At 40.3% G+C, this 19647-nt stretch overlaps 1 protein-coding gene across 1 annotated transcript; it reads right to left on the bottom strand.

Annotated features, from left to right (window-relative positions):
- Positions 1–8: 8 nt before the first annotated feature.
- cyth2 (cytohesin 2) lies at positions 9–19323 on the bottom strand. Its single transcript, XM_004541187.3, has 12 exons — positions 19145–19323; positions 14919–15069; positions 13744–13810; positions 13540–13658; positions 13377–13457; positions 13037–13149; positions 10051–10199; positions 9852–9963; positions 8766–8842; positions 4911–4982; positions 4666–4820; positions 9–4512 (listed from the first exon to the last, which is right to left on the bottom strand). Exons 1-12 carry the CDS (start codon positions 19209–19211, stop codon positions 4425–4427), a joined length of 1251 nt encoding a protein of 416 aa, XP_004541244.1. The 5' UTR covers positions 19212–19323; the 3' UTR covers positions 9–4424.
- Positions 19324–19647: the final 324 nt, after the last annotated feature.

The raw sequence follows: 19647 nt of genomic DNA, 5'->3' as shown, positions 1-19647 counted from the left end.
ACCGCTCATCTCCATTTACCTTTTATTGTTACACAGTAGTTTACTGGCACCAATGTATCACGGTTTTCCTTTTTGCTACATTTACAGATGATCTATCCATCTTCACCTCACAGTAAACAAAAATAAATAAATACAAAATAAACACGTTTTTTGAAGGTGGCGGCTCCGGGGTGAAAGGAATCAGAAACAGTGGTCCAGCTTCATTCAGTTCACTTTAGTGTTCATTCTTGCAATATGAATGAAAATATTATTTTTTGGCAACTTTGCATTTCAAGAATACCCAGAAAGTGAAGGCCTACAGAGAGTCTCTGTGATGAACAAGAAGCACAAACATGAAAGATAAAGTGACACCCTGGAGGGTGAATCATAAAAGGGAAGACCCCGTTCAGCTTAAAGCAACATGATCAACATTTGCTGCTACAGCTGGAACTGATGAGGTGATGTATTGACACACTTCAGCCTATTAAGCTGCGTCTACGCAGGAAGCGATTCGCAGCGACGTGACGATCATAAACCACAGAAAGTTAGTGACATTCAACGACTTCACCCGACTATGGCCAGGGAAAAATAAAAAATAAGCAAACACGCTGATGATGCAAAGTGGGCGGATCCCAGATGAGTCTTTCCACGCTGCAGGATAGCGGTGACTAACATTCAACCTCGCAGTAAAAACAGGGAACGATATGCTTGTCGCACCTCTTTGAAGCCGACCAGTGAACATCTGGGATTTGGTTGCCTGAGTAACCCAACCACCGATCAATCCATCATTTATCTCAGGTCCAAGTTTCAGACGTTGTAGCAGAGACACCCAAACATCCCTCCCTCTCCCCAGTCACCACCTTCAGCTGATCGAGGAGAACACCGAGGCGTTCCTCAGCTAGCGTAAAGAGATAACTCCCCAGCGTATCCTGAGACACCTTCACTTTACAATCAGCCCTCTCTCCACAGCAGACCGGTACAGCATTCACATCACTGGAAATGTGGCCCCAATCCTGAGTAACCCTCTATGTCAATCACCGGTATCCTGCGCTCTCACTGGCAGCTTCAGTTCAGTTCAGGAAAGAAAGGTTTTTCCTCTGGATCTGCTTTGCTTCACCTGTATTTATTTTATTTCTGTTGTTTGTTTGTTTTTAAACACCCTTGAAATCGCTGAATGTCGTTCACTTTCTATAATCTCTGAATTGCTTCCTGTGCAGACACTCCTTTAGAGCAGGGGTGTCAAACTCCAGTCCTCGAGGGCCGGTGTCCTGAAACGTTTGCATGCATCCCTGCTGCAACATACCTGAATAAAATTAGTAGGTCATTAGCAAGACTATAGAAGTTGACTGCATGCTAAGGTGGCAGTTCAGCCTTGTGATTCATGTTACAGCAGCTCATGAGTGAATGAACATGGTACAATAAAAGTACTTCTAGAAGTACATTTTCCCCAAACACTTAACATTTATTTAAATTTACTTGAGGAAGGGTTAGGGGTTGCCACCTCAGCATGCAGTCAAGTTATAGTCTTGCTAATGACCTACTAATTTTTTTCCAGATGTGTTGCAACAGGGATACATGTAAAAGTTTCAAAACATCTGGAGGACTGGAGTTTGACACCCCTGCTTTAGAGTACTGTTTTCCAAAATGCTAACATCGATAAAGTGCAGTTAACAAACATATTCTCTGCCATCTAAAGCGCCAATTCTTTAAACTACTAGATTAAGATCGACGACGGGAAACAAATCTAAAAGTCTTATTCTTTATATATAAATGTTTCTATGTGATATTTCGAAGTGTTTCTCGTCTCGTTTCTCTTCATTTTAAATCGCTGTAGTCTTCGGTAGCTTCGGTTTGCAAACGGCTCCTTCACACTTCATCTGGACTCGATCGTGTAACAACCGAAGCCTAAGACCGAATCTCTGCTTGTGCTTTACTGGGTCTGATTTACTCAGCAATAAATAAAATAATGTAGTGTGTGGTTACAGTTAAATCAGACTACAAAACTTCATTCTCTCAAAAGAAGGTACAACTGAATGGGGTCAGAAACTTTTGCATTAACAATCTTCCATTTTAAATCTTCTCCAAGTCAACAGGAAACACTAACACTTCTCAAACCAGTGCACTAGCATGATCAGTGACGCATCAGACCTACGACCGACGCCTCAGTTTATCGACATGCAGTAAAACAGTAGCTCATACAAAAAAACAAAACAAAAGAATAAATTAAATCATTTCTATGCGCATAGTAAACAAATATGCTAACATCTATTTACAAAAAGTGTACATTGTAATGAGCTGCCTTTGTGATTCCTTAAAACTCACTATAGCGGACAGACCCGACTCTAACAGTTTGACGTCAGACATGTTTGTCTTGTAGTGTTGAAAATGATGTGTGGCATGCTATTAACGTTACATCTGCGAGAACATGATGCTAACTGCTCAGTGTCAGTGGTATAAAGGATTTGTTAACAAGCCTCCAAACTGGTACTATGATTTTCTACTCTGCTATTGCTCAAACATGTTAGAGAAACATGCTAAAGAACATTTATATATTGTCTAAGTGAGCTTAACCGCGCAGCTGTCTGCTTATGTTCGTCTCAACTCGACCGTACTTCATGATCAACAGTAACCTGGAAATATAAATATTGTGCTAATGTACAGTAATGACGTGTCTACAGTACCCAAATGTGGTCGAGTAGTAATGTAAAACTGTTACAAGTACTACAGGAAGCAATGAGAACAAGTTAGTCATCTGAAATCACTCGTTTCCATCCTCACTCCACTAACTCAACGTTAGACGTATTAGTGTTTGTGTCATGAATTCACATTTTGTCTAGGGCAGGGGTGGGCAATTCCAGGCCTTGAGGGCCGGTGTCCTGCAGGTTTTAGATCTCACTATGGGTCAACACACCTGAATCACATGATTAGTTCGTTACCAGGCCTCTGGAGAACTTCAGGACATGTTGAGGAGCTAATTTAGCCATTTAAATCAGCTGTGTTGGTTCAAGGACACATCTAAAACCTGCAGGGACACCGGCCCTCGCAGCCTGGCGTTGCCCACACCTGGTGTAGGGTATGCACAATCAAGAAAGGCAATGTCTCGTTTAGGTTCAGAGGACTTCTAACCTGAAAAAGACCACATTCACACTAATGCAGACGAATCTCTGACAGATGTTTGTTTCATTGGTTTTGGATCCACACCTGCGTCTTCATATCACCTCCCAAAAATCCACTACATGTGCCAAAAAAGAAAAATTTCCAACAGGCATAGGCAGGGGCTCAAGTCAGCCTAGAGTGTTTATGCTGAACAACTCGCTGCTATTTGTAGGGGGTCTATGTGATGAAATGCAACTGCAAGACTCACAAAAATGGACAAGATCAGCAGAGAGAGAAGGCCTAAATCAAGTCGCGCGAGCATTATTATACCCCCCTCCCCCAAAAAGATCTTTGCTTAATGATACTGGTGGTGATACTGGGGACTTATGCTTCAGTGGGAAATCTGCGCTGTAACTACGCCCTTACTGCAAACCCATGTGTAACCCTACAGCGTAACCTGACGTGGACCTCCCTACAAATGTAACTACACATTGGGTCGATGCAGTAATAAGAAATTACTGAAACTATCGACATGGGCATGAGGGAATGTACATTGAAGTGGAAAAGCTACAAGGACAAATATGTTTACCCCTAATAAAAACAAAAAGACTGATGGCAGCAAAGAGTGGGGACCCAGCAGCATATAAAACACTGGGACACAGCCACATGTTACGGAAGCGTAAATGCCGCTAACAATGTCAGCTGCTTACGTGGGTTATGCCGTAGGCTCTACCTAGATTCCCTGCAGAAGTCTAAATTCGGCCTTACTGTCTGAAAGTTCAAGCCAGTCACAAAGCAATGAGTCATTATTTGTTACTTACTGAATTTAAACCCTAAAGCTCAAATTCACACGAGAAAAGTGCCGGATTCCAAGACTTTGTGTGAGTAGTTCCAATGAAAACATCAAACGTCCCAAATGTTCGCAGATGTTTAGTAACGCAGACAACCAGCAGCATAAAGGAACCTTTTAGTTCCTGTGAGGTGCAGACTTAGCTAATCTTAGCTTTTCCAGGTCCCTCATTACCAAGTATAATGAGTGTGGCTTAAAGGCCAAAAAAGTTGTTTTAGAGATGATCAGCACTGGTGTGAATATGGTCTAACACACGCCTGTAGTGTGTAACAGCAGTAGTGTAAGAACCAAGATAAGAGGCAGCCACACAGGGTGAGTTTCTCACTCTGAATGTGGCTTTTCAAAAGTCTGGCAGATAGGGCAGCAAGGAAGAGTCCTCAGAAAAGGAAGAGACGGCTATTAGGGATAAGGAAGGAGGGGTTATCAAAACTTATGAACGAGTTGTAAGGAGCAGGGATGAAGGAGCTGAGGAAGACAGGGAGAGAGCGAAGGGCGTGATCTATGGCTGCTCCTCTTTCTTCTTAAGTGATATACGTTTCTTCCTGGCAGCAAGCATCTCGTAGAAGGGATCCACACTAACGGCAGATCTGAGGAGATGAAAAATACTTTAACTTTTACCCAACAGAAAGTACTAAAAAGGAAATAAATTCTCCCAAACAGGAGAATATGAAGTTTTTGGTCAGAATTTCCTGCTGTTCCATCACTAACCGTGTTTTCTTTGACATTTTTCATTTACATACTTGATGCTGTGGATCCACTCGTCCTTCTCCTCAGGTGTGGGAGCAGAGATGCGGTACACCATGTGGTTTCCTTCCACTACTCGCCCATCAGCCTCCGTCTTACACGCCTTAATCAGCTGACCACGGTTGTTGGGGATGTACAGCTCAAAGCAGTTCTGTTAGAAAAAAAAAAGGAGATAAAAATGTTTTGAAAGTTTCAAGCAAAATACTGCTCATCACACTGTTTAGCAAAAACAGCCACTTACAGGTTTCCTTGGGTCTTCTACTTCTCGAATGCTAAGGTTTTCCAAGGGAATGATACCTCGTGGCTCTTTATCCTGTAAATAAAAAAACATGAGTTAATAAATATTTGTGGGTATTATTTTGTGTTTTATGATGATTTGAATCAATATGACAAAAAAAAACTTTAAAATGACTCGTGTCTTTTTTTTCTTAGAGTAGCCTTCGTACATCTTTATTTCTGTACTACTTTTTAACTTTGTGGCTCAGCAAGCTTCAAGCAAAGCAACACGCTCTTCCTTCACTCACAAATACATTTTAAGTTTTGCAGTTTTCAAAAATCAACTGATCACAAAATCCTTTTTGCCTCACTAAAACAAGTGTGTCACATTCACTGCAATCTCGAAGCCATTAGTCTGAGAAGTTAGCTTCTCACAGTGATTATTATTATTTGAGTTTCTGGGGTAGCGAATGGAAATCCAAGTCAAGACAACCGGTTACATCTACCTCTCATTTTATTTTAAACAATCACACAGGCCTAGAAAAGGATCCATGGCCCTCACCGGTCGTGAGGAAAAAAATTGACTGTTTTCCGATCGGTTGTTGGAAGTCGATTGCAGTCACTGGAAAATTGATTGCAAGAGTTCAAGTAACGCAACGGATTTCACCCAGCGAAACCCAGCAACCTCCGGGAATCACTGCCAGCCACTGTCATGTCTAATATCAGAGACAGCACATGAGCAATGTGTGCATGACATATGATGAGAAACCTTAGGAAAGAACTTCATTGCTCTGTGACTTCACCAAAAACCTTCCAAGTGACTTTATGGGCTTAGTCACTTATTTAGGGTCATAATGAATAAAACCTCAAGTACATTTTGTAAATTTTGTTCATTCTAAGGATGTTTTCACACTTTTAGTTTGTTTACTCTCAACTGATCAGCTGATTTGTAACCTCTGACTTTAATCTACCAGGGGTTTGCTTTCATCTCCGGCTACGTCCACACTAGCTCGGATAGATTTGAAAACTGTGTTTTTGTCTGAAAACGCTCTGCGTCCATGCTAGCGTTTTCAGTGGTTTTCACAGAGTTGCGCATCCACATTGAAACGCCTGAAAACGCTTATGTTCCAGTACTGCGCATGCGTGAAACGCAAGAAGATTCGACCTGCCTTATTTCTGTCAGCCGCTTATTTACCTTCCGGCTCTTTGAAACATTCGAAGAAAAGCACAGAGCTTTTTAAATGGACTAACAATGAGGTGGAGTTGTTGCTGCGAGTAACACAAAAGTACAAAGTTGCAAAAGCGAGTGAGAGTTAAAGAATTTGAAGAAAAGCTATCTGGAGCATGTACAGACTGATATTAATCTTTAATAGGGCTGTCAAAATTGAGAGCAAACAAAACAATTGCTGTAGAATGCCCTCCGCTATCTCTGTTTAATTGGTCACATGACTGCATCATATGACTAACATGTATTATCATTTTAGAAAGTCTCCGTTTTCGCTGTCCAAACTGCAACGCGAAAGCATCGTTTTGAAACGTATGCGTTTTCGACAGTGTTTTCAAAATGTTGTGTTTTCCATCAGCAAAAACGCCGTCTCAGTGTGGACGGGAGGCCAAAATGGAGAGAAAACGATGTGGACGTAGCCTCAAACAGAAAACAAATCAAAACGTGTCACTACAAACCAAATGTAACTGGAGTAGGAGCAACAAAAGTAAACATACAGTGGGGCAAAAAAGTATTTAGTCAGCCACCGATTGTGCAAGTTCCCCCACTTAAAATGATGACAGAGGTCAGTAATTTGCACCAGAGGTACACTTCAACTGTGAGAGACAGAATGTGAAAAAAAAATCCATGAATCCACATGGTAGGATTTTTAAAGAATTTATTCGTAAATCAGGGTGGAAAATAAGTATTTGGTCACCTCAAACAAGGAAAATCTCTGGCTCTCACAGACCTGTAACGTCTTCTGTAAGAAGCTTTTCTGTCCCCAACTCGTTACCTGTATGAATGGCACCTGTTTGAACTCATCATCTGTATAAAAGACACCTGTCCACAGCCTCAAACAGTCAGACTCCAAACTCCGCCATGGCCAAGACCAAAGAGCTTTCGAAGGACACCAGGAAAAGTATTGTAGACCTGCACCAGACTGGGAAGAGTGAATCTACAATAGGCAAGCAGCTTGGTGTAAAAAAATCAACTGTGGGAGCAATCATCAGAAAATGGAAGACATACAAGACCACTGATAATCTCCCACGATCTGGGGCTCCACGCAAGATCTCATCCCGTGGGGTCAAAATGATCATGAGAACGGTGAGCAAAGATCCCAGAACCACACGGGGGGACCTGGTGAATGACCTGCAGAGAGCTGGGACCAAAGTAACAAAGGTCACCATCAGTAACACACTACAACGGCAGGGAATCAAATCCCGCAGTGCCAGACGTGTTCCGCTGCTGAAGCCAGTGCATGTCCAGGCCCGTCTGAAGTTTGCCAGAGAGCACATGGATGATACAGCAGAGGATTGGGAGAATGTCATGTGGTCAGATGAAACCAAAGTAGAACTTTTTGGTATAAACTCAACTCGTCATGTTTGGAGGAAGAAGAATACTGAGTTGCATCCCAAGAACACCATACCTACTGTGAAGCATGGGGGTGGAAACATCATGCTATGGGGCTGTTTTTCTGCCAAGGGGACAGGACGACTGATCCGTGTTAAGGACAGAATGAATGGGGCCATGTATCGTGAGATTTTGAGCCGAAACCTCCTTCCATCAGTGAGAACTTTGAAGATGAAACCAGGCTGGGTCTTCCAACATGACAATGATCCAAAACACACCGCCCGGGCAACAAAGGAGTGGCTCCGTAAGAAGCATTTGAAAGTCCTGGAGTGGCCTAGCCAGTCTCCAGACCTCAACCCCATAGAAAATCTGTGGCGGGAGATGAAAGTCCGTGTTGCTCGGCGACAGCCCCAAAACATCACTGCTCTCGAGAAGATCTGCATGGAGGAATGGGCCAAAATACCAGCTACTGTGTGTGCAAACCTGGTAAAGACCTATAGTAAACGTTTGACCTCTGTTATTGCCAACAAAGGTTATGTTACAAAGTATTGAGTTGTATTTTTGTTATTGACCAAATACTTATTTTCCACCCTGATTTACGAATAAATTCTTTACAAATCCTACCATGTGGATTCATGGATTTTTTTTTCCACATTCTGTCTCTCACAGTTGAAGTGTACCTCTGGTGCAAATTACTGACCTCTGTCATCATTTTAGGTGGGGGAACTTGCACAATCGGTGGCTGACTAAATACTTTTTTGCCCCACTGTAAGTAGTAGGTGTTGAGTTCTAGTTGTCACAGTTTCATTTACTCTGCACGTCTGTAATGCCCAGAATGCAAAGCATACCTGGCTAGAGGAATATGTTTAGCTCAAGCTTGCATACACCTCACAGTTGGATCAGATCGAGCACAAATCATGAGCTTGTTTAGAACTGGACAAAGATTAGCTCCTCTAAAGGGTGCAGCTGTTTTGGTTCAGACACAGTAAAGCAGTGAACAATTTTAATGGACTAAACAGTAAAGGTGAAAACACCCAAAGGCAGGAGGATTTTTCCGAGGATTGCTGGGTAATCGCTCGTTAGCCATTGAACAGTTATATCCAAACAGACCAAGATGGTAAGGTCAAAAAAGTCCAGCTGGAGACTGAATCAGAATTTAAAAACCACTGAGTGAAGTCATGGAGGATAGATCCATCTTTTATATTATCTATGGTTCCAGCATGACCGGTCAATACTACCCAGACTATAATAAACACCGGAAACCCAGACGTGTTTGCAGAGTTTACCTCCACTGAGACGCTGAATGAAGACAGAGAGACTTACTGTGGTATATTCAAAGTAATAAAGGCAGTTATCTGTGAGAATGAACCATCGACGTTTCCAGGTTTTCACCCTTCCCCCTGAAACACAAAAACATTGATGATGATGATGAATGGCAAGAGAGGAAAACTAGCTCTGTGTGTATTACTTCTACAATCTACAGAAATCTACGTGGCTAATCGATGTCTACAACTTTTTGAATAACTCTGTCAGTACATACCTCCTGAGAAAACAAGCAGCGGCAGTAGAGGATGGAAATCGCAGTGAAGAAGGAGAGGGGAAAAAAAGGAAAGGGAGGATTTGGAGGAAGACAGAAGACAAAACAGAGACAGAGGAGGAGGAAGAAAAGGAGATCATATTAGTGACACACAGATGACAAGCCCCGCCATGCAAAAGAAAACAATCAGATTTTAAGGCTGCCATAACACAAGAAAGTGAGTCTTCTTTTTCACCATCATGCTATGGCAATTTTTTTTTATGCCACAACACTGAACTGATTATTGGAGGCAAAGAGAAAAGTTTATCACAGCACAAAGCCTTAGCAGAGAGTACAGTAGCGTACAGTATTAATAACACTCCTGACCAGAGTCACTGTAGTTTATTCTTTTGTAATTAGTTTTCATTTTATTTTGTTTAGTTTTTGTTTTTAATTCTGTTGAGTTTCCAGTTTAGTCTTTATTAGTTTCAGTGTTAGTTTTAGTCTTTTTAAGTATTATAGGATGGATATTGTATGCCAGAGGTAAGATTTAGGAACATAAGTACAGGTATTACAATAAAATAGAACTTTTTAAAAGCAGTTAACTTACAGTCTTGTAGACATCTAATAAACATGCCCATCAAAGTCTCATCAGGAAAATTAGCAAATACTATAACTCAGGATATTTCCTCTATATTTTCATTTAATTTAGTCTTTTTTGCAAGTTCACAAAATAGTTTTCATTTTTCTTCTTCTCAGTTTTATTTTTTATTTTATTTACATCTAGTTTTAGGTTAACTATAATGACCCTTCTCCTGACATTTTAAAAGCACACATACACACAGAGACAGTGATGAAGAGCAGTGCTCCCCATCACAGCATAAACACCGTACCGAGCTTAAGAAGCCAGCCCTCTCTGTCAGGGTTGAAGAAGGTGTGTGTCAGGTCATTGCCGTCATCTTCCGGGATCTTGAAGGGCTCGTTCTTAATGCTTTCATAGAGATTCTGAAGAAACAAATAAGAGAAACATAAGAACAGAGAATAAACATCTGTCTGCATCTACAAAGAAAAGCAGTGCTGGGTTGATCGTACTCTGAGCAGCTCCTCTGGTAGGTCTCCCCCCTCATTGATCCCTCGGTTCATCGAGATGAAGCGGTCCACTCCAGGTTTGTCTCTCACGTTAGGATTGTGGAGGCTCGTGTTCAGCATAATTATGGCAAAAGAAAGCACGTAACATGTGTCTGTGAACAGGAGAGACATATGTTTACATTCAAGGTATCTACAGAGTAGGTTTTTTCTTACTCCATTGCTCTTAACTATTAGCCCCTTAATACCAAGTTTTGACACCTCGGTGTATATCAGTAAAGATGAGGTTTGACAACATTTTAAATAGTTCCTGGGTTTTTCCAAGGGTGATTGCATAGGTGGCGACCAGTAGGGCTGCCACGATTTGTCGACTAGTCACGATTATGTCGACTATCAAAATCGTCGACGACTGATTTAATAGTCGACGCGTCGTTTGAAGCTTTGTAAGATCCCAAAAGACGCAGGAATAAGTAGCAGGATTTAAGAGTGTAATAACGGACTGAAACAGAAGATGGCAGCACTGCATGTACAAGGATGCCAGCTGCCGTTAAACCCCGAAGAAGAAGAAGAAGAAGAAGCAGCTGTGTCCCAGAATTCATAGCGCAGCCCAGCTCAGTTTCCAACAATGGCGGCAGCTAGTTAGTTTTAATATTACTCTTATTATTCTTTCTGGGTCACAAAATAAACGTTTAACATATTTTCAGGCGAGAATGTAGCTGTGTAAACCTCAAATATCTGCTCAGTTTATCAAGACACCACATATTTTCAAAAGCGCTCCGACGTTTTCGGAGACGTCTGTTACCCACTAGCTCGATAGCTAGCCGGGGGCTAGGTCACTAGCGCGGTGAGAACACCGGACTCCCGGCAAATTGTTTTCAAACCCACCGCCGTCTTTCGCTACTCAGGTTAAATATATATGAGTCACTTAGATAAATTAAAAATGTTGTTGTTTGGCTTTTTTTTTTTTTTTTTAGTATTTTATTTGTTCCTGAGTAAATCGGTTTGGCTGAGATTAAAGTTATATTTTTTACACAGCTGAATAAACGTCAAGCAGACAGCTGATCATCAGAAGTGTGAGATGCTGGAGAATTTACTCCGTTGTCCTGTTATATTTTAGATAGCAAGGAGTTTATTAAACTCCACCGAGACAATCTGCTAATTTCATTAAAATTGAATAAACTATCATCTTGTCTTTATTTTTAGTTAGCACCTTAAAAGCTTAAAGCTGTAAGCTAATGATAGTTATATAAGAGCATATGCTGCTGGTGCAATAAGCTGTAGTTTTACGTCCAGTGGATGATGATCTGATTAGTCGACTAATCGCATAAATAATCGGTGACTAGTCGACTATCAAAATAATCGTTTGTGGCAGCCCTAGCGACCAGCCTCATTTACTTCTGATGCAAACCGAGTCACTGTTCTTTAAGCGGGGCAGAAATATGACAGAAAGCACTCATTTCAGGAAAAAGCATAAAGGGTTGCTCCAAGGGTTTCCATCGGTAAATAGTTTGGCATGTTTTACGTATTATTCAGTTTTTCATAAGTTACATTTTTCTGTATTTTTATTGTCTTATATAGGGATGGGTACCGGTGTCCGGTGCCATGATGGCACCGGTTCTGAGATAAACGGTAATAACCAGACCGAAAAGCAGCGCACATTTCGGTGCTTTTTTTTCCTGAGATGTCATACACTTTGAATTCTTGCCAATCATTTTACATTTCCGAGGATAGTAGGCGGGTCCAGCTACGTACGTTCTTTTAGAGCAGAGCTACAGATTAAAAATGCCCAAGGCGAAGCGTTTAAAAGTCTGGCTGTACTTCACAGCAAAAGATTCAAACTCAGCAGCAACAAGTGCTTTAAGCTGATACTGTGATACTGTCAAAGGAAGTAACACCTCAAATCGATGAAACACCTGGCGACGCATAGCGGTTTTTTTAAAAGCCGAAAAATGCGCCGTATTTGATAGCTTGCTGCGAGACCTCACACCGAGCACATCTACTGCGGGTGTGGTGCCTGTTATCGGACCCGGAGTTAGCAACATCCCCCAAGAACCCGAAGAGGAGAGTCCTGGCCCCTAGCCCTGCCAGTGTAGCAGAAATGATGACGGATGATGATGGCAGCAGCAGCCGTTCTTCTCTGCCTGAGTAGCTTAATGTTGTTCGTGTGTAATTTACATTGAGTAGGCTAACCACGTTATTACATTAATGCATGTAAGGTGAACTAGCAAACATCATCATAGCTACATGCGGCTGTCTTCTTGTTTGATGGCAGATACTCCCTTCACCGTGGCCAAAAAGGCTAAAATAACCAAAGAAAAAGTGGAAAACAGTTTTAACATGAGAGGTTTTTGGACAAAGTTTGTGTTTTTTCCATTGTTTAAGCACTGCTTCCAACCAAGAGTGATACCATATAGGCCCCATAGCTGCAGAAAAGGCTAACATTGATATCTTTTTACAAAAAAAAAAAACAGTTGAACATGAGAGGTTTTCGGACCAATTTTGTGTTCTCCATTCTTTAAGCACCGGTTTGAGCACCGTTTGAGCACCGGCACCGTTTCAAAAGTACCGATTTGGCACCGGTATCGGATAAAACCTAAACGATACCCATCCCTAGTCTTATATTATTTTATGTAAAGCACTTTGTAACTGCAAAAAATACATATAGCGTATTTAGGTTTGAACTCGTCAGCTAATTTGGGTTTAAATGTTTTGCTAACTCTTCAGCGCTACTGTCAGGCGTGAAGTGGCCTGAATGAGCAGTGAAGACTGTGGGCTGGCATATCAGGTCATTTCTCGCAAGACAGAAACTGTTTGCATGAGTGCACATATTCTGGAAGGCCACTACTTTCCGTTTCGACTGCACTGACAGGAATTCAAAGAACTCAAAAACAACAATTGTTCACTCACACCGTAACTGAACAATTGATTTAAGACAAGCTTTCAGTATCACCTATTCTACTTGAACTGCAGTGCGACTGTGTGTTTATTTTACCAGTGCTCTGGAAGACACCGGGGTTGCAGTGGCAGTATCTCTGAGCAAAGGCTTCCATCATTCTGTCGATCTTCTGAGCTTCACCAGGCAAACGGAAACTCCACAGGAACTGTCTGCAGAAAACAGGTCAAGGTTTAGGTCAAATCAGAGGGAAAAAAAAAACCCTGTGCTAAATAGTCGCTGCCGCTCTGTTTCATAACCTTTTTCCATCTGCATCCTCAGGTAAGAGCGAGAGTGGGATTTTCCACTGTTGACTAGGCTGCTCACCAGAGGATGCCTGATACAATTGAAGCTATTTTTTCAACAACACACAAAAAAATCCACAGTAGACAGAGATTACCTGAGGGCCTGGACGAGGTTGAGATCAGTAAACTCATGGAGGTCAACGAAAGCCTGCAAGACTTTGATGTTGAAGTCATCTCTGCAAATCATAGAGGTCAGTTATACATGGCTGATTAAAAAAACAAGAGATAAGGGACAGAAGAAATGTCAACGCCTTGCACCTTTCTCCGAGGTAATCTCCTATAGCCGTCTTGTTGAGGCCCTCTCCTTTGTATAAGAACTGAGCAATGTCCTCTGGAGTGTGTCTGAGCAGCTCATTCTCCACCAGAAATGCAATGCCCTGCAGAGAGAAGAACGAGTCAGTCACAATCCAAGGAATCTAGAGGAGACACATTCAGCACCCGTTTGAATATTTGAGGTATTACCTTTTTAGGATCCATGTTGAATTTCTTCCTTCCCATTGCCACATGCCTACTTTTCTGTAGAGTTTTACTGCAGAGAAGATAAACGTGTTGGCAATAATTAACTTCTGTGATCAAATCAAAGGTTCTGATAAAAATGAATCCTGACAAACCTCCATGAAAGCTATCACCAAGTACCAAGACTGTCAACTTATAAACACCAACATTCTTCTTCAATACACCAAGAACATGAGGTTTACATCAATGCAAAATCTTGACATTCACCTAGAAAAGCTATGTGTAGAAAATTAAAAGGCAAACAATTACTCCATTTATTCACTAAAACAGAATTACTATTAAAGAATATTACCCCAGGCAGAGTGGACACATACACATTTTCAGCTCCCTGTTTTTATTCTTAGATTCTACACGAGTAGCTTTGCAGGAGTCACAGTTCAAAACAATGCATAATTATCTTAACCCCGTGAATCTGAGATATTTTGTTTTATAAAAAGACTAACATCTTCTTCATGTGTAAGTAAAAATGCCTTTTTTGTTCTTCATTTGCCAAGAATTGGTAGAATCGTTTTCAAAGGGCAATAATCACATATCCCAACAGCATAAATAAGCTAAAATCATTTTCATTTATAGAGTCCAAACCAAAACAACATTATCCTTAAGCTGTTTAAGGCTAACTTAAGGTAAGGTAAAAACTCTATAATGAGAAAACCTCATCAGTCACAACAACCCCTGTGAGCAAGCACTTGTCAACAGGGGGAAGGAAAACTCCCTTTTAACAGGAAAACTCCTCTGGCAGAACCAGGACTAGAAAGGAGCAGCCATCAGCTACAACCAGTTGTGGGTGAGAGGAGGGAGACAGGACAAAAGACACATATTCAGTTTAAGGTTGGAGTTAGGGGTTAAACTGGGACATGGTGCAACCTTTTAGCTCCTCCACCATCTGGTTTGACAGCAGGTGAGTGGAACTGCTTTGTTCATAGTCAGAAATTTAGGCCATGTTTAATATAAGCTTCCACGGTTTTAACAGTATGCATCACAGAAAATGAAATTTCTCATTTAAGCATATATACAACAGAAGTGATTTGTTACTCCAAAAGCATTTTCTATTGTATTATTATTTTATATCACTTCCTCTTTGTTTTGTTTTTTAGAGTAACTGATGTGGGTTTTCTTATTACCTGCCCTCTGTGCTTGTCTCCAGTCCCTCTACCTCTAAAATTGCCTCTCGTAACTCCTCTCTGAGCCTCTGGATCTCCTGCAGCAGGACGCCCTTCCTCCTACGGATGTCCTCCAGCTCAGAACGCTCCTCTGGGCTCAGGTCTACTGGGACTGTAAGGGAAAAGAAGAAGAATGAGTCAGCTACTGCTCCATATATAGAAGGTGGTAACTGTGCCCGAACAATCCCAATCAAACGCTGTCTCCAACAGTGGCATAAATATGATGTACGACAGCATTAACACTGCTCCGTTGACTGACTCCTAAAATAAAGCAGATTAAATTAGAATTAAATCTCTAAATGCTTCTTACAACTATGACAGAGAAACTGCTCCAAGCCTGTCCCTGGTAAAGCACTGATTAGTTAAAAGCTTGGTTAATTAAAGAGAAAAATTAAAAAAAAAATAGTCTTGGATATTAATTGGAGCATCAACCTATGTAATTACACAATTTTCAGGGTGATGAGCTGACTCATCTGAGATTTTGGCTGCCACTAAAAAGTGAATGTACTTTTGTACATTTGGTGTGGTCACTTTAAATTATTTTCAGTAGTACTCCTATCTATACTCAGTTCATAGCAATACACTGTGATATACAAACAGGGTTTTCCATTAGGGGCAACTACAAACATAAGCACCACTGCACTGCCTATAATTTAGACAAACTTAGAAGTTCATGCATTTTCCTGTTATTGTGGCCATTTTTTAAACAAAAAGATTTATTTTTAGCTGAAGTACGTTTCTCTGCAGTTTTTAAAAATGGCTACTTAAAAAAAGCAAAACCCTATGCGAGAAGTGCCATTTTTTATTTGAGTGAAATAAAAACTGTATAAATCCACAAGAAGTAAGCATCACACTGAATGACCATCTCGCTTTAATACTCACTTTAAAAATTCAGGATGTGGCCAGAATCAAACCTCTAAAGCTAGACCAGGAATCAAGACTTGACTTCTGCATTATGAAGAAGTATAATATATTTCCAATGCATATAAAATGTGTTAAATATTAACACCTGGATAATATACGGACTTAAACTACATTAGCACATACGGCCTGACTTAGACTTCTGCGGGGAATCTTTGCAAAGCCGACAAAGTGACCTATGTAAGCGGTTGATATTATTGCCAGCATCCTTGTCTGTGGTACCTATGCATTAATTACCATGTGATCATGTTCCAGTGTTTTACATGCAGTGTAAGCCGATAGAAACAATTAAAATGCTGGGAGTTTTTTGGGTCTCTGCTTATTGTTGTGGTCAGTTTTTTTCCCCAGAGGCAATCATATCTACCCCTCTATTTTAACTCACCTCTTCTCTTGCCCATTAAGAAATTTGCTGACATTTGTGAGTCCTTATATTGATGCCATTATTACTCTTCATATATTGAGGCGATGATGGTTATTCTCTCACTGATTAAATCAATAACTGCCGCAAAAAAGTATGTGGAAATGCACATGACAAATCCACAGTGCAAACCAGGCCAATAGCGAGCACTCCAGGCTGCGCTGACCCGACATGTAGATACATTTCTAGGGAGGTGCAAGTTGGGTTATAATGCAGTGTTCAGAGGGGTTCACGGTTACGCCATAGATTACAGTGTAGATTTCCCACTGAGGCACAACTTCCCAGGAAATATGACTGGCTCGCTTATACTCGTGGCAATAAGTCCGTGTTGTTTGACATAATCGAAGTCTGTGCATTTTGATGTCCTGCATGTCTGACATTTAAAAAATATCATATATAGATATTTGTATAAATATTAAATTTCCAATCCTGGTGACAGCCGAAAACCTCAATAGTGAGCACGAGTGCCCAGTTGTTGTCTTCAAGGTTTAAAACCATTTGCCAAAACCATAATCTTTCAATGGCTGGACAAAAACATGGACAAAAAGTGACTTACTAATAATGCAGGTCTAGTTTCCGAATGCCACGGTTACGTTAAACTATAAGTCTGTTTATACAACTAACTCATTTCAATAAGGGCCAACTAAATAACAACATTCCTGCAATAAATTTAAATGTTATGAAGCCAATAATCTTCAGTGTTTGCTGAAGCTGTTTTCATAGGCAGTGTTAAATATTTTATAAACCTCCATAAAATGATTACAACTTAACAGCACAACAAATTACAGGCACCAAAATGAAAATAAAGTTAAGACATGATAGTGATAAAACAGTTTCACATAAAACTGAACATGATAACCTTCCGATAAGCAGTCTTTTTGCACCCAGTTCAGACATAAAGTACTGTGTAAAAAGCCTTGAGTCACCCTTCATTTTGTCAGTAGATTGAGAAATAGATTTACTGAAACATGTAAAAACATAAATTGAAATAAAGTATGCACGTCAAAGGGAGTTTGTACAATTCTCACGGGCTTGAAAGTGGTTATTTGTTACAACCACCTTTATTCTTCAAACCAGCCTGAACTGTTAGGCAGCTTTCTTTTCATTTCTTTAAGTGGTCTTCGGGAGTAATTCTCCAGCCTTCTTGAAGGACACTCACAGCTCTTCTTGGATGTTGGCCGCCTTTTGTTACATTCTCCGCTTCATTAATGAGGAGGTTGGAACTCTTGAGAGGCCAATCCATGACTGAGTGTCCTGCTATGTTTTGTTTTCTATCCAGGTATGCTCTTATTACACTGACAGCGTGTTCGGGATCATTGTAATGTCGAACAATCAAGCTGTTGCCAGATGGTACTGGTAATTTTCCAGATATTATTGTACGATGGATCAAAATCTGATACTTTTCCACAATCACAATTTCATCAGTTTTGACAAGATCCCCAACACTACCTGCTGAAATGCAGCGACAAACCATAACAAAGCCTCCATCTGGTTTTACAGATGTACAGCTGTAGACACTTACTGTTGTGCCTTTCTCCTGACTACCTCTGTACATATTAATGATTTAATTCAAAAATTTCTAATTTGGATCCATTACTCCATAAGACATGTTGTCATTTATTTTTAGTCCAGTTCTTGTATATATGTATGCTATAAATATTCTTCCTATACTGGAAGAATAACTATTCTTCCTATACTGGAAGAATAACTATTCTTATGCCTCAGCCTTTTCTGTCCATTTCCCTTGCTTATGAATGGCTTCTTGACAGCCATCCTTCCACTCAGACCGGGCTTGAGTGAACAGTAGATGGATCAACTAATTGAACTAAAGAAATTAAATAATAATGTGTTTTTGCTAAATTAAAATTGGCTATTTTCTGAGTAATTTGTTATGTTATGTGTAGGTAACACTAGTTCATGCCTTATGTTAGATGACTTTTATGCTTGAAAGATTTATGTATCAGGGTTAAGTGGCTTTAAAAAAATTAAGGGGTTCTTGTGACTTTTTCACAACACTGTAGATATTCAAATTAAAGTCAGTGCTAATGAAACAGATAGTGCTATTAAACATACGTACATGTATGTTGCATATATGCATATTTTAGAGATGAAGTCACTTAAATGTATGACTTTTAGAGGGATAATGTCTGAGGTTTTCTTAACTGTATTTTATCACTGTGCTAGACATTATATTAAAGTGAAAACATCAATTTAATCACCTGCTATATGACATAAACATAAACGCAGTACCACAATCTACAGCCTCGGACTAAATCAATACCTCTGTAAACTCCATTAAAAATAATATTATTAGGAAAACAGCATTTATCTGAGCAGGGTTTACTGCAGAAAACGTTGACCTAGAGGTCAAAGCAGCAGTGTTTACTCTGCAAAGCAAGCAGCTGCTGTGCACCACCACCACGCCCACAGCCTGGATCAAAGCCGTGATCCACACAACAGCATCCACTACACTAACTACCTAAAGAAGTTGGTGTTTTCAACAAAGTGCATCATTATTTAGAGCCTTTGTGTAGCCTAAAAGCTAGTTAGGGTTTTATAAATCAATCCACCGTGGTTAGCTAAAAAGTTAGCTTTTATCACTCACCGAAACGACCAATTTAAATGGCCACATGCAAAGATAATACATTTCCTAAGCTAGTTTAAACTGTAATATTGTAAAGATGTACACCCATACCTCTACAAAATATTCTCACCCTTTTTCCGTGGTATTTTATTTCCATTTAAATGCTATATGAGTTCTTGAGTTCTCACCTGCGCTAATAAACTAAAGCTAGACTGTTAGCCACAGTTGGCTAGCGATAGATACCCTGTGCGAATAGCTACTTACTGTAGTCCAGGTCATCCATTTTTGGCGCTTTACTTTTAGGCATAAATAGTTCAGAATCGAATGTCATTCAATGTCAAAAAAATAGGGATATATATAAATATATCCTCAAAACTAAACGGGAGAAAAAAAAGAACCACTGGTGTCGAAATTTTGGGCCGGAGACAAAGGAGGTGGCGACACCGGAAGTAGTGTCTGACATTTAAAGTGGTAATCTTCCGGTCAGCTGTTTTTCAAAATAAGATGCCTCGCATTTAAAGCTATTTTTAAATGATTAAATTGGCATTAAAGCACAACAAACCCTACTGGTTGGAAGCTGACCTACAAATAATTTCACCGATTTATTTCTAGAATAAGTCTTCTGCTTCTTTCAGCTGCTTTCTTTCTCTTCACCTACCTCTAGCATCCTCCTCTGTAACTCCAACCCTCTGCATCCTTCTTCACTACATTAATGAATCTCTCTAGTCTTCCTCTTTTCCTCCTGCCTGGCAGCTCCAAATTCAAAA

The sequence above is a fragment of the Maylandia zebra genome, linkage group LG11 (assembly GCF_041146795.1).
Source record: "Maylandia zebra isolate NMK-2024a linkage group LG11, Mzebra_GT3a, whole genome shotgun sequence".
Classification (NCBI taxonomy): domain Eukaryota; kingdom Metazoa; phylum Chordata; class Actinopteri; order Cichliformes; family Cichlidae; genus Maylandia; species Maylandia zebra.
The sequence above is the reverse complement of the archived record's forward strand: the minus strand, read 5'-3'. Positions and strand labels throughout refer to the sequence as shown.

Excerpts from the sequence above, each read along its gene's own strand:
- cyth2 (XM_004541187.3), bottom strand. The coding sequence starts at position 19,211 with ATGACATTCGATTCTGAACTATTTATGCCTAAAAGTAAAGCGCCAAAA. Across the intron at positions 13,811-14,918 it reads GAGACAAGCACAGAGGGCAG|TAAAACTCTACAGAAAAGTA; the intron begins GTAATAAGAAAA and ends TCTTCTCTGCAG. Across the intron at positions 9,964-10,050 it reads TACCAGAGGAGCTGCTCAGA|AATCTCTATGAAAGCATTAA; the intron begins GTACGATCAACC and ends TTGTTTCTTCAG.